This window comes from Polypterus senegalus, chromosome 10 (assembly GCF_016835505.1).
Source record: "Polypterus senegalus isolate Bchr_013 chromosome 10, ASM1683550v1, whole genome shotgun sequence".
In the NCBI taxonomy this organism is placed as follows: domain Eukaryota; kingdom Metazoa; phylum Chordata; class Cladistia; order Polypteriformes; family Polypteridae; genus Polypterus; species Polypterus senegalus.
The window spans coordinates 130,401,030-130,428,767 of record NC_053163.1 but is presented as its reverse complement, the minus strand read 5'-3'; the positions used below and the strand labels follow the sequence as shown (position 1 = coordinate 130,428,767).

The window sequence follows — 27,738 nt, the reverse complement described above, 5'->3', positions numbered from 1 at the left end:
GCGTAGCTGATACGCTTACAGCAACGTTCACCTAAGAGGACCACCACTTATGAAGACAAGAGGTACAAACCATATTGCATCACACTGCCACCGTCGACCACCTGCTGTGCTTAGACGGAGAGGTAGCCAGCCTGCCGTGCCTTCCTACTGGCCATTAAGCCGCCCCTGCCCAGCCACTGCTGCCAGACATGCCAAACAGGCACCAACAGCAGCCACAACATGCAGCAACAGACGATTTATGTTGATCTGTGTGACACCAGTGCATTGTGTGCTTTTCAGAAAACTGAGGTTTTTGGAATAAATATTCAGCCCTCAAAGAGTTAAGTATTGGCGACTAAAAGTGATTCTGATGACTGACAAATGCAAATAGCCAGGTAATCCCAAAGGGGTTCACACACTTTTTCTTCCCACTGTAGCCATCAATATTATGTCTGTTGAAAATACAAACTCACCTGACCAATACAGGCCAGCACCCATCAGCAATTCTAGATGTAGTAGAAAACACAACATCAGAAGAAATAGAAAATAATAATTCATTCAATAGTAATCCTACCTTACCTTACAGAGGTTCCATCCCAAAAACTGACCTTTCAGGGAGCCCAAAATCTTTACCTACACACCTAAGTTTAGCTTTCAGGACTCAGTTTGTTTAATTTCCTTGAGGGCCCACCTGATGTTTGTCCACTTAGGCTTCGACCTGTCAGGCCCATTCAAGGATCCATGTATGATTACAGAGCTTGAGGGAAGGCAAAGCCTAACCCAACAGCTTCTGATGCAGAGCTGAACATTGAAGGGGCAGCAGCCCTCGTTTCCTTGAACTGATTTTACACTCTGATGGCTTAGCAGATTATGTTTGACAGTAGTCTGTACATTGTCTGTCAGTATGGACCACATATTGTAAGATGACACAAAAAGGCTCAGAGGAGAAAACCAAAAGCAGGTGCTTTTTTCAAGCACACACAGAAGGATTAAATAACTACACAAAGCAGAAATCTTTGTAGGAAAACTTTTCACTTTATTACAGGTGTAAATCAACTTTCTGGTGTTTTTAAAAATATCAATAGATGAAAATGGCTGATAAGCACCCACAGACCATGTAAATGCATTGAAGGTTAATGTTTAAAACAGCCTTTTAAAATACATTCTCGTCCAAAGTCCTGTTTAACTCAGGTGCTGTTCAAAACCTCTTCAATCCACTTCTTGTATGCAGAAACTCTGGTGTAGACAGTGGCCATTTCAGCATCAGAAGATGTGAATGAGACCACACCTGAGGCTACTCCATTACACACCAGAGGACCGCCGGAATCTCCCTGCAACAGAAAGATTGAGGTCACCTCGGAAACCTTCCCCCAGATCATCATGCATCAGAAGCTGCCCCAACATTCCAACTAGCACCAGTGAGTCTAGACTCCTTGTGGGTAGTGTTAACCACTTCATCAAAGTTGAGGAAACTCTACCTGACTCATCAACAGTGAAGGACTTAACATCAATTGATGGCAACACATTTGATCATTATTACTAGTGATGAGTGAAATGATTTGGCAAAACTGAAAAAATTCAAATTGTATTTCATTTCTAGCGAAATTCATGCCATTGATGCAAGAAGAAAGGTGTTCATTTCCTGCCTACAAGTGTTCACATGTATAAATTCCACACATGACTTCCTATCATTTAGTACTGTATTTTAAATAGAAATCTCTAGTGAGGAAAAAAATAACATTGGATCCATTTCCTGTTAAATGTAAACTTTTTATTGAGCCATCAGATGTGTATACTGTGTCACACACATGAGCTTTGGGAATGTCTAGTGGTTGCTGGACAAAGAAATTTGAGGAGAAGCCATCAGAAAACCCATAAAGTCACTTCTTCCCACACTCCGCCAGTTTCAATTCCTTCCAGTCATGTCACTAAGGGGGTGCAGGAGGTACGGACAACATTGGGTGACACCATCAGAGGGGTTGACACCCAAATGACTGTCTATAAATTTTTATGCTGTATTTTGGGCTGAAATCACCAAGGGGGAAACTCCAACTTGCCTGATGTAACAATTAGGTATTGGTGCACCATTAATAGTGGGAATAACCTTGCTACAGTAAATAGCAGGGTGTTCACACACTACATTATTTAAAGTATGATTGACACTTTGTTAAGGAGCTGTAGTCATCAAATCACCTAAGAGCATGTGGGGGTCAACATTGGGCCTTGGTTACCACACTGGGTGACACCAAATCTAGTGACATCAATGGATCCAACCAACAACAACACTGTATTTCTTGTATTGCCCAGCCTTGTCCACAGCTTTGACTCTAAAACAAGACAAGAAAACCACCCCCCTCCCAAAAAACCTTTGTAGGGAAAGAAAAATACAAGAAACCTTAGGAAAGGCAATTCACAGAAGAGATCCCATTCCAGGAAGGCTGGGCATGCAATGGATGTCAAAAAATGGGGTAAATACAACACAGTAAACATAACACAAGTCATCCTTTTCACAGAGATAAATATCTGATCTATCATTTCCACCACAGAAATAGAACACAACAGTACAAACTACAAAGCAAAATGCAAGAACATATAAAGTGATACCCTTCTGGATGTTGGTGTTCAGTTACAAAGCACCTTTCAGAGAGGATGGAGCTTCTTCTTATTGTCCAAAGCCTAATGTCCCTAGGGACCCCAACACTTTATTTACTTCTTTCAATTTATTTTACAACTGGTAAGAGGACACTTGCTAATTATAATGGCAGTCTGCTACTATTACTACGAAATATAGAGTACTGAGGCAGGAGGATCTTGTGATAACTCTCACCAGTGGGCATTGAAAAACATACGAGGCATTGCAGTGGGCAGAGGTAATGACAAGTTCCAAGCGGAAGGGGTGGTATCCTCATTAAGCACCTACAGATGCGCCGTATAGGGGTGTTGTGGGGTACAAAATCTATACAATTTAATATTTTGTTCAAGACAAAATAACAGATGAACAAAATTCAGGGCACATCAAAGCATATCATCTTCCTATTTGTACCTCACTTTTAAAACAGCTGTTCCAACAAAGAAAGGAAGACATGCTGGTGCCTAAGGCTGTTGATTAGTTTATAACCTGAGCATCTGGGACAAAAGTAGCTAAATTATTTTACAGCCTGGGAAAGGAAGAAATGCCGATACCACAGGCAATATCAAAAAAAGTTTTATTGTTTGGGAAAACGGACAGTGAATTCATTCTTCATGCTGACAGCCAGCCAATCAAAATATCTAACAATCACATCTTGCAAAACCCCCTATAGAATTTTATAATAAATATGCCTCGTCTGAGGAACGATATAGGAAACAGTGAGGAAGAAGAATGGACAAAAACGTCAGAAGAGAACAGAGTGAAATCAACATGCAGCCATTTCCATCTAAACGTCGGAAAAGCATCTAATAAATAACTACGAGTGCTCGATCACAAGCCGCCTGCGACATTCATCCTTGTCATCTTTACTTTTTTGTAAGCTTTTCCTAAAGACTAAATATATCCAGACTTTACTATCAGTCCTATTTTCTATTATTCTTTATTCTACTGGTAATATTATTCTTGTAATAAATACCATGCTGCTTTTAACTTTCTATGCTTTGTCTTAATGTCTGAGTGATTGAAGTAATAAGGTAGATTTCTTTGAGCACCTGGTGCAGCCGGAGATTTGCCATTACCTCTGTGCTGTGAGGTTTATTAAGGGCTGAGGGTGAGAGCACCACCCAAAAGTAGGGAACAGTACATAAAGTAAGGCGTTCTTGGCTGATAAATGGCCTGTAGTCAAGGATGCTGAGCCATTGTATGTTTAAATGTATTCTTATAGAACAAAAGTAATATTTAGGTCAGAGATATCTTTAAAATATTACATGTTGCTTGTGCCGATAATAAGTAAGTTTCTTGAAGTGCTGAGAGAGTGACAGGCTGTGTTATTTATAAGGCACTTGTGTGGTTTAAAGTGCTAATGATTAAGCAGCTGTAAGTGTGTCATTCATAGGGCACTGTTGAGTTTCTGTGTGTATGATTAGCTATGTATGCATGTGTTAATCTTAAGGTGCAACAGTAAACCAACCCGGTAACGAATCTGATGAGTTCACTTACCCCTAGGTAAAAGGTAAGTAGAGGGGAATATCACGATAATACAAGAAGTTGCTGTGGGATCAAGCCTCAAGACCCCCAATGATATTGTGACCAGCCATATAAGGGGATGACACTATTGGCGATCACGATAAAGATGCATTGGAAACAGAATTGATGCCTGAAGTGCCACAGAGCATGAACCATGAAACCTCTCATCTGCAGGAATCTCAGACCAGGAAATGGTGGTATAGGTAATGGCAGGAGAGGAAACAAGTAGGCATCTGTATAGTGAATTTTCCTTTGTAGAAAATAGTAATGTGTACACTGGTACACTTTGATGTGTCTTCATTTCAAAAATATACAGCAAGTCAGATTAAAAAAGAAAAACGCACTGCAAGGCACATGCATAGAACTGATTTTCTGTTGTACAGGTGACGATTACCTTCATTGTGATGCTGAATAAAACAGCACAGGTAGACATGGTGGTGTGAACAAGTCTTTAGAGGGCAATAGTCTATGTTTTCTTCCCCCAAAAAATCCTTAAACCACATCCTCCCAAAAAAACTCTTTAATGAGCTTTGCATTTTGTAATTGAGCCAAATTAATTTTTGTGTCAGTTTCATAAAACTGTATGCAAATCCAAATGTGCCTGATTTGCCCATCACTAATTGTTACAGTTTAAATTGTACACACTATGATTTAGAAGAATCTCAATGTATCACTTAAAACATAACATTATAAGAAAACATGAAGCCTTCAGAATGATACTCTCATATAGAAACCAATGATTTCTTGTAAAGATAGAAATAATTAGCTTTCTGTAAACTATGTTACCGTAAAAGCCTCATGCATTTTATCCCCAGCACACATCATGTTGTCGGTAAACTTCTTCAGATACTGACGCTTGCACTCTTCTTCTGGCAGGACCGTAACGTTCATCTCCTGCAGCTTGTCTGTGATGCTGTTCCCTGTGCGGCTTGTAGAACCCCAGCCAGTCACAGAACATTTGGTGCCAGGGTGTGCCATGTCATGGTCCCCAGGTAATGGCAGAAGTGAGACTTCATTATTAAGGGTGGCCTTGCTTTTCAGCTACACATCATGGAGATACAGAAATGCAAGTATTAAATCTAAATTATTTGCTGTTTCCTTTATTGACTACATGGCAGAAAGGATCAGGCTGGATGACACCAAAATGGCAAGAAGAATAAAATGGTCACCTTCAGTAGCTTGATGTCATGTTGTAAATTGTGGTAATGCGGGAAAATGAATTGCTTCTCTACTTGTTTTATCTGCTGGGTGGTTTCACTTTTTTTGATCGAATGAGCCCCAAGAATGACATTAATATTCCTGTAAATGACAGTAGCAACAATGTATCAGACATTATGTTATATAGAACCTTTTATCACTCTGGGCTGTAAGCTGATGAATGCAAGGACATCTATCCAAAGATTAAACATGTAATAATTAACACAATTCTCCGTGGACGGTGTTTCAGACCTGTTATATAGCGACTTTCATCCATCTAAGTACTGTATACATGAAGTTCTGTTCTAAATGTTCTGTTTGGTAACCTTTTTAAGGTTACAAAATGCTTGGAGTGGCTCCTGAAAGGGCATTTAAAGGAGGTCAAGTTCAGTTTCAAAGTCACCAACTACCAAGAGACAAGATGAAGTCTGAACCTTAAGATGCCCTTCCTCAGCTGAAGTGCTCCATGACTTGTTCCATTAGGCCTGCCACTACTACTAAATATACAGTACCGAGGAAAGAGAAGCTTGTGAAAACTCTCACCAGTTGGCATTTGAACACTTACAAGGCATTGCAGTGAGCAGCAGTCATGACAAAGTCCTCACGAATGAGAAAACCTCCACAAGAGAAAAGGTGGGTACTTTTGTTAAACATATACAGGAAAGCCATGTAGGGGTGGCTGTGGGGTCGAGCCTCATGGCCCCCAATGATTTTGTCGCCACCTGTAGATGGGGAATAAAATGAAAACATGAATTTGTGCAGTAACAACTGTTCTGAGAAGTGTAGCACTGAAACTGACGGAAACAGTTGGCAAAACTACAGTAATTCCAATTCCATATTCACACAGAGTTCATCTCTTCAAATTGATCTGTACTTGGCAGTGCTCTACAGCAATGGCTCCCAAACTCGGTCCTGAAGACCCTCTGTGGCTGCAAGTTTTTGTTCCAACCATCTTCACAATCGATGATAATAATCAATAACAACTGATCTCATTTAATTACCTGGTCTTTTTTACTCTTCTCTTATTCTGCATTCAGAAAAGCACAACGGTATGGTTTTTACTTTTATAAGACATTAAGATATATTTCTATTTTTTCTAAATCTATAAATGCTTACCGCTCGTTTGTTGTTTTTCTATTATTTTTCCCATTTCCTGTGTAGTTTGCTCCCTTCACTTAGCCCTAATAGTGACAATTAACAACCAGCACAGCAGACACCCAGGATGATGAAAGCTGCAATGACTTCAGTGTCAGACCCGCTAAATAGTAAATAATCAATTAAATAACCTCAACATCTGGAAAAGCATAATGAAAGTTAGGTTGAAAATACTATTAACAACTTAAACTACATATTCCCCATATAACTGCTTATTACATTTCAATAAAAATCTGCCAAACTTAGTTTGTAATCTCTACATTGACTAAAAAAGACAGAAACTAGGAAATAATGACTCCCTTTATTATAGGCTACGAGTCCCATGAAAAACGGAACTTGGTTAGAACAAAAACCTGCAGCCACAGTGGGTCCCTAGGACTGAGTTTGGGAACCACTGCTCTAGAGACGCTGCCATATGCCACTGCAGTGGTGACAATCATTGGCTCATTTCATTGTCTGCACAAGCATATATGTGAGAAACATGAGTATGATAGTGTACAGATATGTGACCACCAGTGATGGCATCCACCACACTGCCAAACGTCTGTAGCTGCCATCCCCACAATTACAGAATGGGGCAAAGTCAGTGGCATAACTAGAATTTGATGGGCTCTGTGCAAAAAATAAATAAATTCAATTGAATTCAGTTTTAAAAAATGACCACCATCAATGACCTATGTCAAGCAACATAGAAGGCCATTAGCCATAGCTAAGCTTTATGGAGTAATCAGAATAATAACACCATTAACATTTTCATTCTGACATGGCAATAATAACATCTTGCAGCATAACATCCATTCAGTCAGTGTGAGCTCCCTTGCCAGATGGGCCCTGGTACAACAGGGCCCTGTGTGCACTTCCTATAGTTAATATCACTAAGCACGTCATTAGAACAACAGAAAAATTGTGATGACAACAGGCCATTCAGTCCACAACCTCGTCCATTCTATTGACGTAGATTGCCCAAAATAACGTCGAGATCTGAAGATCTCTAAAGTCCTGCTCATAACCACACTACTTGGTAATTTAAATAATAATAATCTTCTGCTTCTTTGCATGAAGACAAATTTCCAAACCCTTGTGTGAAATCTGCTTTTACCAAGTTTCCAAATGTCTCCCCAAGTTCTTTTTGTAGAATTTATTTTAAGTCATATTTGGGGTCCACTGTACCAATCCCTTTCATAATTTTAAACATTTCAGTCATGCCCCGTTTTAATCTCAGTTTACTTAAAAAAAAAGGTTCAATTCTTCAATGTCTCCTCATAGCTCACACCTCTCAGTCCCAGAATCAGCCTAGTTGCTTGTCTCTGGACTTTCTCTAGTGTTGTTGTGTCTTTTTTGTAAAATGATGACCAAAACTGCACATGGTACTAAAGCCGAGTCCTCACCAGTGTATTATAAACCTTCAGCATAATATCCTTGATCTTGTACTCCACACATTGTGCTGTATAATGTAACATTCTGTTAGCCTTCTTAATGGCTTCTCTACATACTGTCTGGCTGAAGATAGTGTTGAGTCCAACTTTCAAGTTTCATACCTCCCATTGTCCATTCAAATCTAGCATTTCTATTTCCTATTTGTGATATTTTACATTTACTTACATTTGTGGAAGAGGAAATTTAATTTGCCCAAGCCTACATGCTGTCCAAGTCCCTCTGTAACAGTTGAGCTGGTTCTACATTACCTGCCCTTCCAACTGGTTTGGTATCATCTGCCAACTTAACCAGCTCATTGATTATATTTTAGTTCAGATTGTGTATGGATATTAAACATAGCAGCAGCCTGAATTCAGAAATCCCCCATCTTTTAGTTAGATCATTAAACTGTTTAGGTGGTATCTTATCAAAAGCTATGCGAAAATCAGGATTAATATCATATGCACCTCTCTGGTCTTGTGCTTTTGTTGCTTCCTTATAGCATTCCATTATATTCGTGAAACACGATTTTCCTCATCTGAATCCATGCTGACCGTTCACTAAAACTCCTGTTCTAGACATGTGCTGCTCGATCTTCCTTAATAATTTGTTCCATTAATTCACCTCTGATGCAGGTTACGTTTACTGGCCTATTATTACTTGGATCCACCTGACCACCCTTTTTATACAACCGGATAATACTTGCTATCCTTAAGTCTTTAGGAATTCCCCCAGTGGGCAGAGATTTTTGAAAAAATTCCATTCTGCACTTGAGGATAGGTCAAGCAGGACCACCCATAATTAATCCTATGGGCAATTACCAGTGACCCTTTGGTACCAATTCATAGAGAACACTGGAAAGCATAAGATATTGTTTTTTTTTTTGTTTTGTTTTTTTTTGGGGGGGGGGGCGACGGGCGACTTCTGAATCTTTGTAATCGGCATTAAATAAATATAAAAAATCACCCAACTATTAATTAAACCCTAAATTAGCACCATCACGTGAGGACCAATCCAGGACAGGGTGCCAGCTTATCAGAGCAGACTCAAATATGGCCCACTTTTAATGATAAGCATCCACTTTAAAAAATTCAGTTCTGTCCAAAGGCACCTCTTTGAAATACGGGTGGAGTATCAAAGTGCCCAAAAGGAATCGGCTCCACATCAGAGGACAAGGTGCAAACTCCACACACACACAATAACTGAGGTTTCAGCTCTGCCAAACTACTGTTCCCCCTGCACATGGATTCTGATACAATGGGAGTTCTGAGATTTTACAAAACTCTGCTTTTCATGAATAGTTTCCTGCATATAACTATGATCTTGTCGAATGCTGCAGGAGGGGGGCCATTTGGCCCAGGTCACCAGAACAGTGACATTATCTGTGACTATTATTCCGCATAAGTTTGTTTTCTCCAGGAATACTGTTAACTGGCAATCTTAATTATTATGTTAACGGTGCTTTATATTGTCAACATTTGTACATATTAATAATTTAGACTCACGTCTGAGCTTTTAATATACATTTTGTGTTAATCTGTGCAGATGCTGCATGGCTTATAAAGTTAGAGCGTTATAGTTGTAAATGTGTATATAGAAGGTCTTTCAGCTCGTCGATAAATAGGCTATATTTAAAACGAAGTATCACGCAGCAGGGTGGTAACACAGCAATGTCAACCTCTATCGTTAACCGTAGAAATACCGCAAATAAATAAACCATTTCTCTTAATTACCTGCGAGCCGGAGACAGAGCGCCAGCATCCACAAAGTGCGGGTGATCTTCATGTCGGCTAAGATCGGTAAAAGTGTGCCGAGGGCTGGAGAGACGTTTTTATTTGCGGCTCCGGAACTCGAGATTAACCTCAAAGTCAAACCATCGCTTCTAATATACGCAAGTATCAAAAACATGTAGGTTAATCAAACGTGGCGATCAGTTGAATTCTCTACTTATCTAAATAATTCAAATTCAGAGCTATTAAAAAAATGAAATGGTGAGAGGCGAGACAGCACCGCACGGTGCCCATAGCGGGTAGTCAGTGTTAGCCTTCAGTCATATAAACGGCGCCCTTCTATATAAAATCCGCGTCATTTTACGGAACGTGCGCCCCTTAACTTTCAGGTATGGGACTTCGACAAGCTTTTCCCCCCGGGGTCCGGAACCCCTTCAGTCACGTAAACTGCGCACCTCTGCCGTACATTCAGAGCGCGCGACCCTTCACGTTTATAAACGGAGCCCCTAATGTACTGAGCGGCTCAGGCTGTAATCGCCACAGTGATTATTATTTTTTTTTTTTGGTGCGGGCGCCTATGGCGGGCTGCCCATGTTCTCCATTTCTAAATTCGGCACTGCTTACAATCTGCTCCAAGAATCGCCCAGCATGGGTGAGATTTTCAGTTTACCTTTTGAGCAAATTGTTAAAGGGAGAATCGCGACGTTTCAAGGTAAAATCGACGCTTGTTATTCCTACTTGATGCACTGATGCCTACCAGACACTCAATTAAGAATTTCACTACACTGTGTACAATTTCTACAAACTTGAACTTTAGCATTAAACGTGAAGTGTTCACAGACGTCTGCTTGAGGGAGGTTAACGGAACCCTCTAGGGGAAGTGAAGTCGGTTTTACAAAAATAAACTTCAGGCAGTTATTTGGAATACCGAGGTATAAAAAATAAATGGACAGAAAAAAGCCGAGCGGGTTTTTTATTTTCACTTGCCGGCGATATCTGCCTCAAACGTACGTACATTTTTTATGAATTCTCAAGTCTATCACTTTTATGTCACTTTATCTCCATCTTGTGGAAAAATAAAACTTTTTCAAATTAATGAAATGTATGGTAGTCTGCTCAGCAAAAAATGAACAGATTAAGAAGACCTGAATTAACCTGTGTTACTGTATGCAGCAAGAATCCTTTTAAAGTCAGGAGCCATTGGTATTTGTTTAATCTGCTACCATCTAGTCATGGTTATTTACTGTATGGAGCCTGGTACAGATCTAAATAAAGAACATTTTTTGTTGAACCACCATATAGATGGGTTTATTGGAAACCCAAAATGATTCCCCAGGGGTCCCCAACTCCGGTCCTTGGTGGCCCAGTGGCTGCAGGCTTCAATTCTAACCCTTTTCTTAATTTATTGACCTGTTTTTGCTCCTGATTAACTTCATTTGAATTCATTTCATTTGACTTGCTCTTGAAGACTCAGAACCCTTAATTGTTTCTTTTTCCTTAATTAGCAGCCACGCAATAATGAGATACAAAATGAGCCAAAACATGAGCAGTAAACGGTGTTGAAAATACAATACCTGAAAATAAAGAAAAGTGAAGGTCTCAGGAATGTTGATCTGCCCCAAAATATTTTAACAGTGCTCTTAGAAAAGAGAAGATCAACATTTTATGAAATGTCTGCTATTGCACAATGAGAGCAGCAACAAGCCGTGGAATTAAAGAACGAGTTTATTAACAACAAGAATCGGCGCCTAATAAAGCAACAGGTTGGAATGAAAGGGGTTGGAGTTTGAGGCCCTGACTTAGTTGATCTTCTGTTGGGTCACTCACTTCACATTTCTAAGCTGTTTGGGTGCCATATAAGGAAAGAAATGAAGCAATTCAGATGAACAATTAAGAAAATTCAGGGAAACAAATCTTTAAAAACAAGTCAATTAAAATTGATTCAAAAGTAGTTTTTTAGCAGCAAATACATGTCACTAATTAAGAAAATGGTTAGAGTGAAAACATATAGCTACTGGTGCCCTCCAGGACCAGGACCCCTGCCCTATGCCATCTCTCTGAAGAGTCACTTTTGCACTTTTATTATTAAGACTATTGTTAACAAAAAAATCTTACATGGTTACATGTGTTTCGGAAAAAATCCATTTTAGAAAACAGGATGACATGGAGTGAGTGTGTCATACTGCAGTCGTCTGTAACAAATAAAAGATGTCTCTGGGGTGCTGACCATAACATGCATTTCCAGTCATCTTTCAGCCAGTGTTGTGTTCTTTTGCCCATTTTAATCTTTTCCTTTTATTTGCCAGTTTCAGTTATGACTTTTTCTTTGAAACTCAGCCTCTTAGACCATCATCTTGGAGTCATCTTTTCACTATGGAAGATGATAATGGTATTTGGTGTGCAGTTAAAGAAGAAGCCCACTGAGGACCTGTAAAGCATATGCTTCTCACACTACACTCTCTGATATTCTTCTCCCCTCATGCAGTTGTGTATCTGGACATTCCCCCTCTTCTTCTGTTCTTCTTTGATCCACTTTGCCCTCATCTCTCAAGCCAGCACTGGACACCTTTGTATGAAATCTTCAGTTTCAATCTGCCACATGAAGTAATCTTCATTCTACAAAATTATGAAGGGCCGACATGTTTCTTTGGCCATTTTGAACTCAGAACTTTATTTCAGCAATGCCTTGCAATTCAACTGAACAGAATTACAGGTTTCAGCGATGCATCTACAAAGGTTTCTCTAATAACAAATGAGTGTTCAAATGACTAATTAAGGGAGCTGACCATTGGGACACTATAGGAAAGAAGGCTGGAACTGGGGCTTTGTAGTTATTTGTGATTAATAAATTAAAATCCGTCATTTCAAGCAACTGTGGTATTGTATGAAGAAGTCGGGAGTGGCAGAGACGTATGTACAGGATATGTATGAGGGAAGTGTGACCGTGGTGAGGTCTACGGTAGGAGTGGGATCAAGGTGGAGGTGGGATTACATCAGGGATCGGCTCTGAGCCCTTTCTTATTTGCAATGGTGATGGACAGGTTGACAGATGAGATTAGCCAGGAGTCCCCGTGGACTATAATGTTTGCTGATGAAATTGTTATCTGTAGCAATAGTAGGGAGCAGGTTGAGGAGACCCAGGAGATGTGGAGATATGCTCTAGAGAGGAGAGGAATGAAGGTCAGTAGGACCAAGACAGAATACATGTGTGTAAATGAGAGGGAGGTCAGTGGAATGGTGAAGATGCAGGGAGTAGAGTTGGCGAAGGTGAATGAGTTTAAATACTTGGGTTCAACAGTACAAAATAATGGGGATTGTGGAGGAGAGGTGGGAAAGAGAGTGCAGGCAGGGTGGAGAAGAGTGTCAGGAGTGATTTGTGACAGACGGGTATCAGCAAGAGTGAAAGGGAAGGTCTACAGGATGGTAGTGAGACCAGCTATGTTACATGGATTTGAGACGGTGACACTGACCAGAAAGCAGGAGACAGAGCTGGAGGTGGCAGAGTTAATGATGCTAAGATTTGCACTGGGTGTGATGAGGATGGGTAGGATTAGAAATGAGTACATTAGAGAGTCAGCTCAAGTTGGACGGTTGGGAGACAAAGTCAGAGAGGTGAGATTGTGTTGGTTTGGACATGTGCAGAGGAGAGATGCTGTGTATATTGGGAGAAGGATGTTAAGGATAGAACTGTCAGGCAAGAGGAAAAGAGGAAGGCCGAAGAGAAGGTTTATGGATGTGGTGAGAGAGGACATGTAGGTGATGGGTGTAACAGAACAAGATGCAGAAGACAGAAAGATATGGAAGAAGATGATCCGCTGTGTTGACCCCAAACGGGAGTAGCTGAAAGAAGAGGAAGAAGAAGATTTCAAGCAGTAATAGCCATTAGCTACACTAGTAACATCTTGGCTGTATTTTTAATCAATGTAATGGTATCTTGATTTTCATAGAAAGTATCAATTTTTATTAAAAACATGAAAATCCCTGGGTGTGTCCACACGTTTGGTGGTGTGAATATTCAGTGGATTCAGAAAGTATTTAGACCCCTTCACTTTCTGCATGCTTTATTCTGCTGTTGATTTCATTTTAAATGGACACATTTGCCAATTTAGACCACTATATATATTTAATAACCATTACTGACAAAGTGAAAACACATATTCAGTAAGGTGTAAAAAATCAAAAACGGAAATCACTCATTTCCATAAGTATTCAGACCCTTTGCTGTGTCCCAGCAAGTTGTGCATCCTGACTGCTTTAATTCTCTTTGAGAAGTTTCTAGAACCCGATTGGAGTCCACTTTGTGGCAAATTTAATTGATTGGACATCGTTTAGAAAGGCACACACCTGCTTACAGTATATAAGGTCCATCATTCACACTGTGTGTCTGAATAAAAAAACAAGCTATGAAGTTCAAAGAACTCTCTGTAGACCTCTGTTACCAAATTGTGGTAAGACATACAGTAGATCAGGGCAAGGGGATAAAACCTTGTTTGAAGCTTTGAGTGTTCCCAGGAGCTCTGTGGTCTCAATAACTTGGACATGGAAGAAGTTTGGGCCCCCAGGAGTCTTCATAGATTAACTGGGCAAGAAGGTCCTTAGTCATGTAGGTGATAAAGATCTAGATGGTCCCTCTAACAGAGCTTCAGAAGTCCTCTGCTGAGGTGGGAGAACCTCTCAGAATGACGATCGTCTTAGCAGCACTCCATTAATCAGGTGTTTATGGTAGAGTGGCTAGACAGACGTCACTCCTGAGTTGAAGACATATGACAGTTCAAAGGACTAAGAGAGCATGAAGAAAAAGATTGATCTAATCCAATGTGACATAAACTCTATGGGCAGATTATGTCTGCCAAAGACCAGACACTGTTCATCATCTGTGTTATGCCATCACTATGGTGAAGCACGGTGGTGGCAGCATTATGCTATGGGGTACTTCTCAGTGACAGTGATGGGAGATGTCAGATCTGAGGGAACAATGAATGCAGCCAAATGCAGAGAGGTCCTTGAAGAAATACAAATTCAGACTGGGGCGAGGGTGCCATGCAGCACAACAATGACATGAAGAAAACAGCCAAGGCAATGCTAGAGTGGCTTTGGGACAAATCTGTGACTGTCTTTGAATGGCCCAGACTTAAACTGGCCAATTCCAGGTGTGCTAAGCTTGTAGACACTTAGCCAAGAAGACTTGAATTGTTGCCAAACAGGCTGCTACAAAGTACTGAATGAAGGGTCTAAATACTTATATTAATGAGAGATGGCATTATGGGTTATTGACTTTAGATTGATAGGTAAATATGGCAGATGTATCCATTTAAAATGACATCTATAACACAATAAAGTGTGCAGAAAGTGAAGGGGTCTAAATACTTTCTGAATCCATTGTATGTAATCCGTCCAGTAGGGGGCATTGCAGCACCCCAAACCTCAATGCCTCTTTCATTACACACAATTCATCTACAGTATTCCTCTCCTCCACTTCAAGAAGTGAGCTTTGTCCTCCTTCCTCCCAACTCCAACTTGCCCAGATGTGGAAGGGCGGTTCCTTTTATCTTGGACTATTTCTGGTGCCAGGGCATAGTTCGATGGAAGTACTTCCTGGTCAATTGAAAGTGACAAAAACCATGGTGCAAGCTCCTAGCAGGACCCCCTGGTAGAAGAAGGCTGCCATATGACACTACAACTCCCAGTATACCCAGTGGATGTCCATTGGTGTAACTGCCTCCAGGGTTTCTGCCACCTGGCAACTAGGGGGAGCATGTGGCTTGAATAATCCCCCTGTCTTTCCTTCAGGCTGGCCTCCCAGCCAGGTAATGTTCCTACATCAAAACTGACAGGATGCCAGTGTACTCACCAATGCTCTGATCCTTGTGTAGGCAGGGAGCTTCCTTCCTCTTTCCATGATGTCAGTTTGCTACTTTGGCCTCCTGGCCAGGGATGGGAGGGGAGTCCATCCATCCATCCATCCATCCTCTTCCGCTTATCCGAGGTTGGGTCGCGGGGGCAGCAGCTTAAGCAGAGAGGCCCAGACTTCCCTCTCCCCGGCCACTTCTTCCAGCTCTTCTGGGAGAATCCCAAGGCGTTCCCAGGCCAGCCGGGAGACATAGTCCCTCCAGCGTGTCCTGGGTCTTCCCCGGGGCCTCCTCCCGGTTGGACGTGCCCGGAACACCTCACCAGGGAGGCGTCCATGAGGCATCCTGATCAGATGCCCGAGCCACCTCATCTGACTCCTCTCGATGCAGAGGAGCAGTGGCTCTACTCTGAGCCCCTCCCAGATGACTGAGCTTCTCACCCTATCTTTAAGGGAAAGCCCAGACACCCTGCGGAGGAAACTCATTTCAGCCGCTTGTATTCGCGATCTCGTTCTTTCGGTCACTACCCATAGCTCATGACCATAGGTGAGGGTAGGAGCATAGATCGACTGGTAAATTGTCGATAAAAGTTATGAACAGAATCGGTGACAAAGGGCAGCCCTGGCGGAGTCCAACTCTCACTGGAAACGGGCTCGACTTACTGCCGGCAATGCGGACCAAGCTCTGACACCGGTTGTATAGAGACCGAACAGCTCTTATCAGGGGGTCCGGTACCCCATACTACCGGAGCACCCCCCACAGGATTCCCCGAGGGACATGGTCGAATGCCTTTTCCAAGTCCACAAAACACATGTAGACCGGTCGGGCAAACTTCCATGCACCCTACAGGCTAAGGGTGAAGAGCTGGTCCACTGTTCCGCGACCAGGACGGAAACCAAACTGTTCCTCCTGAATCCGAGGTTCGACTATCCGACGGACCCTCCTCTCCAGAACCCCCGAATAGACTTTTCCAGGGAGGCTGAGGAGTGTGATCCCTCTATAGTTGGAACACACCCTCCGGTCCCCCTTTTTAAAGAGGGGGACCACCACCCGGTCTGCCAATCCAGAGGCACTGTCCCCGATGTCCATGCGATGTTGCAGAGATGTGTCAACCAAGACAGTCCTACAACATCCAGAGCCTTAAGGAACTCCGGTATCTCATCCACCCCCGGGCCCTGCCACCAAGGAGTTTTTTGACCACCTCAGTGACTTCAGTCCCAGAGATGGGAGAGCCCACCTCAGAGTCCCCAGGCTCTGCTTCCTCATTGGAAGGCATGTTAGTGGGATTGAGGAGGTCTTCGAAGTACTCCTCCCACCGACCCACAACGTCCCGAGTGAGGTCAGCAGCGCACCATCCCCACTATATACGGTGTTGACACTGCACTGCTTCCCCCTCCTGAGACGCGGACGGTGGACCAGAATCTCCTCGAAGCCGTCCGAAAGTCGTTCTCCATGGCCTCTCCAAACTCCTCCCATGCCCGAGTTTTTGCCTCAGCAACAACCGAAGCCGCGTTCCGTTTGGCCTGCCGGTACCTATCAGCTGCCTCCAGAGACCCACAGGACAAAAAAGTCCTATAGGACTCCTTCTTCAGCTTGACGGCATCCCTCACCTCCAGTGTCCACCAACGGGTTCGGGGATTGCTGCCAGACAGGCACCGACCACCTTGCGGCCACAGCTCCGGTCAGCCGCCTCAACAATAGAGGCACGGAACATGGCCCATTCGGACTCAATGTCCCCCACCTCCCTCGGGCGTGGTTGAAGTTCTGCGGAGGTGGGAGTTGAAGCTACTTCTGACAGGGGACTCTGCCAGCCGTTCCCAGCAGACCCTCACAACACGTTTGGGCCTACCAGGTCTGACCGGCATCTTCCCCCACCATCGAAGCCAACTCACCACCAGGTGGTGATCAGTTGACAGCTCGCCCCTCTCTTCACCCGAGTGTCCAAGACATATGGCGCAAGTCCGGCGACACGACCACAAAGTCGATCATCGACCTGAGGCCTAGGGTGTCCTGGTGCCAAGTGCACATATGAACACCCTTATGCTTGAACATGGTGTTCGTTATGGACAATCCGTGACGAGCACAGAAGTCCAATAACAAAACACCGCTCGGGTTCAGATCGGGGGGGCCATTCCTCCCAATCACGCCCTTCCAGGTCTCACTGTCATTGCCCACGAGCATTGAAGTCTCCCAGCAAAACGAGGGAATCCCCAGAAGGTATGCCCTCTAGCAACCCCTCTAGAGACTCCAAAAAGGGTGGATACTCCAAACTGCTGTTCGGCGCATACGCACAAACAACAGTCAGGACCCTTCCCCACCCGAAGGCGGAGGGAGGCCACCCTCGCCCACCGGGTAAACCCCAATGCACAGGCTCCAGTGGGGGCAATAAGTATGCCCACACCTGCTCGGCGCCTCTCACCGGGGGCAACTCCAGAGTGGTAGAGAGTCCAGCCCCTCTCAAGGAGATTGGTTCCAGAGTCCAAGCTGTGCGTCGAGGTGAGTCCGACTATATCTAGCCGGAACCTCTCGACCTCATGCACTAGCTCAGGCTCCTTCCCCTTCAGAGAGGTGACATTCCACGTCCCAAGAGCCAGTTTCTGTAGCCGAGGATCAGACCGCCAAGGTCCCCGCCTTTGGTCACCACCCAACTCACACTGCACCCAACCGCCTTGGCCCCTCCCATAGGTGGTGAGCCCATTGGGAGGAGGACCCACGTTACCTCTGTCCATTGTAGACCTATGGATATATTGTGTACTATATGTATATATTGAGCATTCTGGTGTATGAGGGGCCAAAAAAGATTCAGGAAAAAAAGATTGGTTCATAAATATATAAATTGGTTCAGATACAGTGGTGTGAAAAACTATTTGCCCCCTTCCTGATTTCTTATTCTTTTGCATGTTTGTCACACAAAATGTTTCTGATCATCAAACACATTTAACCATTAGTCAAATATAACACAAGTAAACACAAAATGCAGTTTTTAAATGATGGTTTTTATTATTTCGGGAGAAAAAATCCAAATCTACATGGCCCTGTGTGAAAAAGTAATTGCCCCCTTGTTAAAAAATAACCTAATTGTGGTGTATCACACCTGAGTTCAATTTCCGTAGCCACCCCAGGCCTGATTACTGCCACACCTGTTTCAATCAAGAAATCACTTAAATAGGAGCTGCCTGACACAGAGAAGTAGACCAAAAGCACCTCAAAAGCTAGACATCATGCCAAGATCCAAAGAAATTCAGGAACAAAAGAGAACAGAAGTAATTGAGATCTATCAGTCTGGTAAAGGTTATAAAGCCATTTCTAAAGCTTTGGGACTCCAGCGAACCACAGTGAGAGCCATTATCCACAAATGGCAAAAACATGGAACAGTGGTGAACCTTCCCAGGAGTGGCCGGCCGACCAAAATTACCCCAAGAGCGCAGAGGCGACTCATCCGAGAGGTCACAAAGACCCCAGGACAACGTCTAAAGAACTGCAGGCCTCACTTGCCTCAATTAAGGTCAGTGTTCATGACTCCACCATAAGAAAGAGACTGGGCAAAAACAGCCTGCATGGCAGATTTCCAAGACGCAAACCACTGTTAAGCAAAAAGATTTAGGGCTCGTCTCACTTTTGCTAAGAAACATCTCAATGATTGCCAAGACTTTTGGGAAAATACCTTGTGGACTGATGAGACAAAAGTTGAACTTTTTGGAAAGTAAATGTCTCGTTACATCTGGCGTAAAAGGAACACAGCATTTCAGAAAAAGAACATCATACCAACAGTAAAATATGGTGGTGGTAGTGTGATGGTCTGGGGTTGTTTTGCTGCTTCAGGACCTGGAAGGCTTGCTGTGATAGATGGAACCATGAATTCTACTGTCTACCAAAAAATCCTGAAGGAGAATGTCCGGCCATCTGTTTGTCAACTCAAGCTGAAGCGATCTTGGGTGCTGCAACAGGACAATGACCCAAAACACACCAGCAAATCCACCTCTGAATGGCTGAAGAAAAACAAAATGAAGACTTTGGAATGGCCTAGTCAAAGTCCTGACCTGAATCCAATTGAGATGCTATGGCATGACCTTAAAAAGGCAGTTCATGCTAGAAAACCCTCAAATAAAGCTGAATTACAACAATTCTGCAAAGATGAGTGGGCCAAAATTCCTCCAGAGCGCTGTAAAGACTCATTGCAAGTTATCGCAAACGCTTGATTGCAGTTATTGCTGCTAAGGGTGGCCCAACCAGTTATTAGGTTCAGGGGGCAATTACTTTTTCACACGGGGCCATGTAGGTTTGGATTTTTTTTTGCCCTAAATAATAAAAACCATCATTTAAAAAATGCATTTTGTGTTTACATGTGTTATATTTGACTAATGGTTAAATGTGTTTGATGATCAGAAACATTTTGTGTGACAAACATGCAAAAGAATAAGAAATCAGGAAGGGGGCAAATAGTTTTTCACACCACTGTATATATATTGGTTCAGATATATTGGTTTGAAGATATACTTTCGCTTCAACACTGTTGTCATTAATGTGCATATTTTATACTAGTAGCATATGCCTGTCTGTCGCGTTTTGTTTCGTACGGCGTCTTGGTTGGGGGTCCTCAATTTCAGAGTACTTTTTTTCCTTTCATTATTTAAAACAGCTCGCACAGATACCCACCTCCTCGCCCTGATCCGTCCCACCCCGGCTCATTGTACTCGCCTCACTCGCTCCCTCTTGTCCCTCTCATGACAGATTCTTCTCAAAAGCCGAGTTTCCGGAAAGCATTGATCTCTATCGCAGTACGCCCCATTTTTTCACTTCATGATACGCTGGTTTATCATTGACGGAAAGCCGCCCGGTGATTTCTGTTATTCTGCTTTGGAGGCATTGCATTAAAGGGCGATTTGCTTTAGCAAGGAACTTAGTTCTATTTGCTGAAAGGATGTTATGAAGGAAAACATTGGGGTTGATCTGTTTCTTTTAAATGCTGATCAGGGATCAGAATAACTAGAATAGTCCTGCTTCACAAATAACTGATGTCTAACTGTTTTTATAGTAAAACTGAAAAAACACACACACACACACTCAAACTCACAAATCGTGGGTCGCACACGCTACTGATTAAGTGTATCTGTCAGGGGCGATCATTTTTTTCACACCATAAAACGATAGTTCATCATAGATAATATTCCTTATGGGCAGCATTTCATTTAAAGATGATTCACGTCAAGAAGGCGAAAGAGTCTCTTATTTTGACAGGACAATCTTTTTTTAGGCATAAGCACTCGCACATGCACACACTGACACAAGAAGAGAATCTGCAAACTGGTCCATCCGAACGGATTTATATATATCCGAACCAGTTTATATATATATATATATATATATATATATATATATATATATATATATATATATATATATATATATATATATATATATACTTTATTAATCCAAGGAAATTCACATACTCCAGCAGCAGAAAACTGATAAAAAACAATTACAAAAAAAAAATATACTGTATATATATATATATATATATATATATATATATATATATATATATATATATATATATATATATATATAGTGGGTATGGAAAGTATTCAGACCCCCTTCAATTTTTCACTCTTTGTTATATTGCAGCCATTTGCTAAAATCATTTAAATTAATTTTTTTCCTCATTAATATACACACAGCACCCCATATTGACAGACAAAAAAAATAATTTTTGAAATTGTTGCAGATTTATTAAAAAAGAAAAACTGAAATATCACATGGTCCTAAGTATTCAGACCCTTTGCTCAGTATTTAGTAGAAGCACCCTTTTGAGCTAATAAAGCCAAGAGTCTTCTTGGGAAAGATGCAACAAGTTTTTCACACCTGGATTTGGGGATCCTCTGCCATTCCTCCTTGCAGATCCTCACCAGTTCTGTCAGGTTGGATGGTAAACGTTGGTGGACAGCCATTTTTAGGTCTCTCCAGAGATGCTCAATTGGGTTTAAGTCAGGGCTCTGGCTGGGCCATTCAAGAACAGTCACAGAGTTGTTGTGAAGCCACTCCTTCATTATTTTAGCTGTGTGCTTAGGGTCATTGTCTTGTTGGAAGGTAAACCTTCGGCCCAGTCTGAGGTCCTTGGCACTCTGGAGAAGGTTTTTGTCCAGGATATCCCTGTACTTGGCCGTATTCATCTTTCCTTCGATTGCAACCAGTCGTCCTGTCCCTGCATCCCATGTGATATTTCAGTTTTTCTTTTTTAATAAATCTGCAACAATTTCAAAAATTCTTTTTTTTGTCTGTCAACATGGGGTGCTGTGTGCACATTAATGAGGAAAAAAATTAATTTAAATGATTTTAGCAAATGGCTGCACTATAACAAAGAGTGAAAAATTGAAGGGGGTCTGAAAACTTTCTGTACCCACTGTATGTATACTGCTCAAAAGAATTAAAGGAACACTTTTTATTCAGAGTATAGCATAAAGTGAATGAAACTTATGGGATATTAATCTGGTCAGTTAAGTAGCAGAGGGGGTTGTTAATCAGTTTCAGCTGCTGTGGTGTTAATGAAATTAACAGATGCACTAGAGAGGCAACAATGAGATGACCCCCAAAACAGGAATGGTTTAACAGGTGGAGGCCACTGACATTTTCCCTCCTCATCTTTTCTGACTGTTTCTTCACTAGTTTTGCATTTGGGTACAGTCAGTGTCACTACTGGTACCATGAGGTGATACCTGGACCCTACAGAGGTTGCACAGGTAGTCCAACTTCTCCAGGATGGCACATCAATATGTGTCATTGCCAGAAGGTTTGCTGTGTCTCCCTGCACAGTCTCAAGGGCATGGAGGAGATTCTAGGAGACAAGCAGTTACTCTAGGAGAGCTGGAGAGGGCCATAGAAGGTCCATAACCCATCAGCAGGACCAGTATCTGCTCCTTTGGGCAAGGAGGAACAGGATGAGCACTGTCAGAGCCCTACAAAATGACCTCCAGCAGGCCACTGGTGTGAATGTCACTGACCAAACAACCAGAAAGACTTCATGAGGGTGACCCAAGGGCCCCACGTCCTCTAATGGGCCCTGAGCTCACTGCCCAGCAGCATGCAGCTCGATTGGCATTCGCCATAGAATACCAGAATTGGCAGATGCACCACTGGTGCCCTGTGCTTTTTACAGATGAGAGCAGGTTCACCCTGAGCACGTGACAGAAGTGAAAGGGTCTGGAGAAGCCATGGAAACATTATGCTGCCTGTAACATCATTCAGCATGAGCACTTTGGTGGTGGGTTAATGATTGTCTGGGGAGGCATATCCATGGAGGGTCACACAGACCGCTACAGGCTTGACAAAGGCACCTTGGCTGCCATTAGGTATCAGGATGAAATCCTTGGACCCATTGTCAGACCCTATGCTGGTGCAGTGGCTCCTGGTGCACGACAATTCCTGGCCTCATGTGCTGAGAGTATGCAGGCAGTTCCTGGAGGATGAAGGAATTGATACCATTGACTGGCCACCACACTTTCCTGACCTAAATCCAATAGAACACCTCTGGGACATTATGTTTTGGTCCATCCAATGCCACCAGGTTGCACCTCTGACTGTCCAGGAGCTCAGTGATGCCCTGGTCCAGATCTAGGAGGAGATCCCCCACAACACCATCTGTCATCTCATTAGAAGCATGCACCGATGTTGTCAGGCATGTATACAAGAACACAGGGGCCATACAAAGTGCTGCGTACAATTTTGAGTTGCTGCAATTAAATTTTGGCAAAATGGACTAGCCTGCCACATAATTTTTTCACTCTGATTTTTGGGGCGTCTTTGAATTCAGGGCTCTGTAGGTTGATCATTTTCATTTCCATCAAACGATGTGGCATCCTTTCGTTCACATTACCCAGTCTATATCAGTATAAATATCCAGGAGGATTTCTTTTTCCCATTGAGATCGGATGTGTTTTCAAAGTGTTCCTTTAATTTTTTTGAGCAGTTATATATATAAACCAGTGATTTTCAACCTTTTTCATCTCATGGCACAAATAAAGTAATAAGTAAAATTCTGCTGTACCCCCAAAAATATTTTTTTTTCTGATCTGACAAAAAATAGCCATTTTTGATTGACTTACAAAAAAATAGTTATTACTTACCCTTTTTGCTTTAAATTGGCTTTTTAAAAAACCTTTTTGATATAATTTATTTATGACAGTTTAAAATCAAAAAAAGTAGTGGTCAAAATTATAATGCACCGTATCTAACAGGAAAAGGTAATGGTAGGAGTAAGATTGCTGACTCGCAGTTAAATGATCACTGGTTTGTGTCCGGGGGCTTCCTTTCTGTTATTTTGTTTATTTATTTATTTTTACAAATTGCTTTGAGTAGTAAGAAAGGCGCTATAAAAACGTAAGAAATTATTATTATTATTATTATTATTATTATTATTATTATTATTATTATAAGTGTGAATGCGTGATCAAATTCAGTCGCTGCGAGTGGGGTATAAATGGGGAAACTATGTGCTCATTGAAATAATTACACAGCAAGGTGCACATGCAATACAAACATAATGTGTATATTATTGAAGTGATGGATCATATAAATTGATTTTATATACAGTTATATACAAATTTTTAACAATTTGAGAGATGTAAACTGGTTAAAATGCATGAACTTATACAAGTATTTCTTATATGCTTATATGTATTGTTCACATATAGTGTATGTATATTATTAAAATAATGATATAAAAATCATATAAAATGGTATAGAATCTGTGTTGTAGACTAATTTTGTGTCATAGTTTGCTTTAAAAAAATTTTACACCACACCTGTGAACCGTTGAAAATCGCTGATCTTAATCAATCAATAAATATTTGTTCAGGTATTTGTATATAATCAATTTATATGAACCTTTACTTCAATAATATACACATTAACATTCCATAAACATTCAGAAGAAACAGTGCTATTCCAGTGTTTTCCTAAATAACATCCTTTCAGCAAACAGGACTAATGTTCTTGCTGAAATAGTTTGCCCTTTAATGAAATGCTGCCAATACGGAATAACAGAAATCACCAGGTGGCTTTCGGTCAATGATAAATCAGCGTCTATTGAGGTGAAAAAAATGGGAGGTTGCTGTCAGTGCTTCCTGGTAACTCAGCCTTTGAGAATAATCTGTCATGGGAGGGACAAGAGGGAGCGAGTGAGGTGGGTATCTGTGCGAGTGTTTTAAATAATGAAAGGAAAAAAAAGTGCTTGAAAATCGATGACCCCCAACCAAGACAGCGTACAAAACAAAATGCAGACATGCTTATGCTACTTGTATAAAATACATACAATAATAACAACAATATTGAAGCAATGATGGAGCAAAGGGGAGAAGCTAAACTTAGGTGGCCAAGCTGTGCCTGCCTGTAAATTCCAAGCAATCTGTTCAAACCAATGTATATATCTGAACCGACCTATATATCCAAAAGGATATATCTCAACCAATGTATATATCTGAACGGATGTATCTGAACAAATGTATATATCTAAATCAATCTATTTAAACCAATATATACATCTGAACGGATGTATCTCAACCAATGTATATATATCAGAACGGATCTATGTAAACCAATTTATATATATCTCAACCAATGTATCTAAACCAATGTATATATCTGAACAGATGTATTCAAAACAATGTATCTGAACCAATATATTGTAAGCTGGAGAGCTGATCGCACCCTCAGAGGACACAGACGCCCCTGGGAAACCCCTGAAACAGCTGACAGTCTACCTTCACATTGCTTCTTACCCTCCTTACCTTACTTGCACTATAATGCGTGATAAACCTCTGTCATCTCTGTCAAGGAGCACATTTAAAATTTTTAAAAGAGACAAATGTTTGTTTGCAGTGTTTGAATAAAATTCTTCCTGTCTCTATGACCTCCTGTGTTTCTGTGCAAATCTGTGACCCAAGCGTGACAATATATATATCTGAACCAATTTATATATTTATGAACCAATCTTTTTTTCCTGAACAGCCCCTTGCTTTGCTCGCCCACCCCCCAACCCCTCTCTCCAGGGGTGCACTTCATGCTTGCCACTTTGCGTTTCTGCCACTCGCGTTGTGAAGGGGAGGGGGGCTGAATGCATGCGTCCTTAGCGGACAAATCAGCTGCTGGCTTGCAGCTGCTGCTACTGAGCTGCGTGATCTGCATGTCGCACTGTGCGACGATCATTTAAAAGCCTGTACAGCAGCTGTCTTTTTGTCTCACTTCCTTGTCTCCTGGGACGTTAAAGTGTTTCCGAGAAATTGTTTGTAAGTAGGGCGTGACGTGCAAGTAGTCTCACGGGACTTGAAAGTGTCTCCCCGAGATGATCACGTCTCAACCCAAAATGTTTTCATATAATATATATTTATATATTGGGCCGGGACACCTGGAAGGAATGGGAGAGGGACTACACCTCCTCCGGACCACGAAAGGGCAGTCACCCTGGTTTGTATGGTGGTCCCGGGAACAGAGCATGGAAGCTCAACCCTATAGGGGCCCGTGGTCATCGCCGGGGGGGCCCAAACGCCTCAGAAGCCCTGGACATCAGCACTTCTGCAACACCCGAAGGTACTGGTGGAAGGAAAACCAGGGACACCCAGAGTGCTTCCAGGTGCTTGTGCGGCACTTATACCACACTAGGAAGTGCTGCAGGAAGCTTGTCAGGAGGCACATGGAGCACGGGTGGAAGAGAACAGAGCTCGGAGGAGAGGAGTGGAGGCGGTGAAAGAAGGCTGGAAATTGAGAGGCCCAGACTGAGGGTTTGTGGTGCAGGGGCACCAGGTTGTGTGCGATACATTTGTATATATTGTAAACTAGCAAAATACCAGCGCAGGCAATACTGCCTTAAAATTTTTATTAAGAAGAAAATTAAACCTTTTTAAACTGAGGGAAAATATACCAATAATTATTTGTTAAGGATCTCTTTGTATACCACATTGTCAGTTCGGCCAGTTGTAATATGACCAAGCTGAGCTTACTCTTGAGCATGCAACGTACAGTTGGCCATGTGAAAAGTAATCTTGTTTCAAATCTCACAGCTTGGATTGCTGCCGTCATAATCAGTTTGAGCTTCATGGTTTGTTTCAATTACGACAGTATTTGCAGGACTTGTGTTGAAGTGACATTCGGCATCTGTCAAGCATTGTAAGCATACAACCGGTTTCATCGATAACTTCGCATCCAGCTTTTGAGAGTTTAAACATTCATAAACATCAAAGTGTCCACTACTGAAATCGTCACCTGTGAATCTAAGATGTTTAAGAGGCATTGGCGGTTATCAAAAGGTGTAAAATATTTGGCCATTTTGGTACACTTGAAAGTGACAACCGAACAATTCAGTGGCAGTCATCAACTAACATGCAGATGCATAGGTGAAGGGCTTAAGCATTTCACTCTTATAGTGCTCCTGTGTAGTATAATTATCTACTGTACCGTCATCAGTCCACATCGTGAACCTGTCCCAGTCATTCAATACATAAGACACAATGTTCCTCCGGATATCCAGAGTGAGCCTGATATGGCCGTGCAATATGTAACAAAGAGAATGAAAAAGGCAGGTGCCATCTCCGGGCATGGAAACCACTCTGTAAGTTACAGTTCTTTGATCGATGGTGATCACCTCGATAGACATGTTAATGAGGGTACGGTTGTAACGATAAAGGAAATGGGTACCTGAACAATGTAAAGTAAGTCTAAAATACCTACACAATAACTATAATCGTAATAAATGAACAATAAAACAGAGGAGAAGCTGTGGATTAAATTAAAAGGCTGTAGTTTTCAGCAGGGAGACGTGAATCCTGTGGCGAAGCAAGGAAGGGAAAGTAGAGACCGGAGCAACGAACGGCCTTATATAGGCAGGCAGCCAACAACGTGGGAGGTGTTGGGATGGGGGACCCAACACCGCCTCACATGGTGACCGAGCTGTATATATGTATGTAAGTAGGATTCAGTTAGCGTTGGGAACCCGCGTACCAAAATTCTTGAAGATGGGCCCATAAGTAACAAAGACCGTTGGAAAGTTCAATATGGCGGCCGACAGTGGCGTCATACCACCAAAATAAGTACGTACATTGGTTTTGGTTAGCGCAGGGAAGCCTCCTACCAAATTTCGTGAATATGGGGCCTTAAATAAGAAAGTTCAACATGGCAGACATTGTTGACTGTTATGACCGTTACACGTAGAATTTCGAAATGAAACCTGCTTAACTTTTGTAAGTAAGCTGTAAGGAATGAACCTGCC

General features: G+C 42.0%; 1 protein-coding gene across 1 annotated transcript; it reads right to left on the bottom strand.

The window, feature by feature from the left end:
- Window positions 1-992: 992 nt before the first annotated feature.
- LOC120537595 (mast cell protease 1A-like) lies at window positions 993-9,805 on the bottom strand. The gene is made up of 5 exons (XM_039766649.1): window positions 9,637-9,805; window positions 5,898-6,054; window positions 5,305-5,434; window positions 4,922-5,176; window positions 993-1,310 (listed from the first exon to the last, which is right to left on the bottom strand). Exons 1-5 carry the CDS (start codon window positions 9,686-9,688, stop codon window positions 1,167-1,169), a joined length of 738 nt encoding a protein of 245 aa, XP_039622583.1. The 5' UTR covers window positions 9,689-9,805; the 3' UTR covers window positions 993-1,166.
- Between the last annotated feature and the right edge of the window lie 17,933 nt (window positions 9,806-27,738).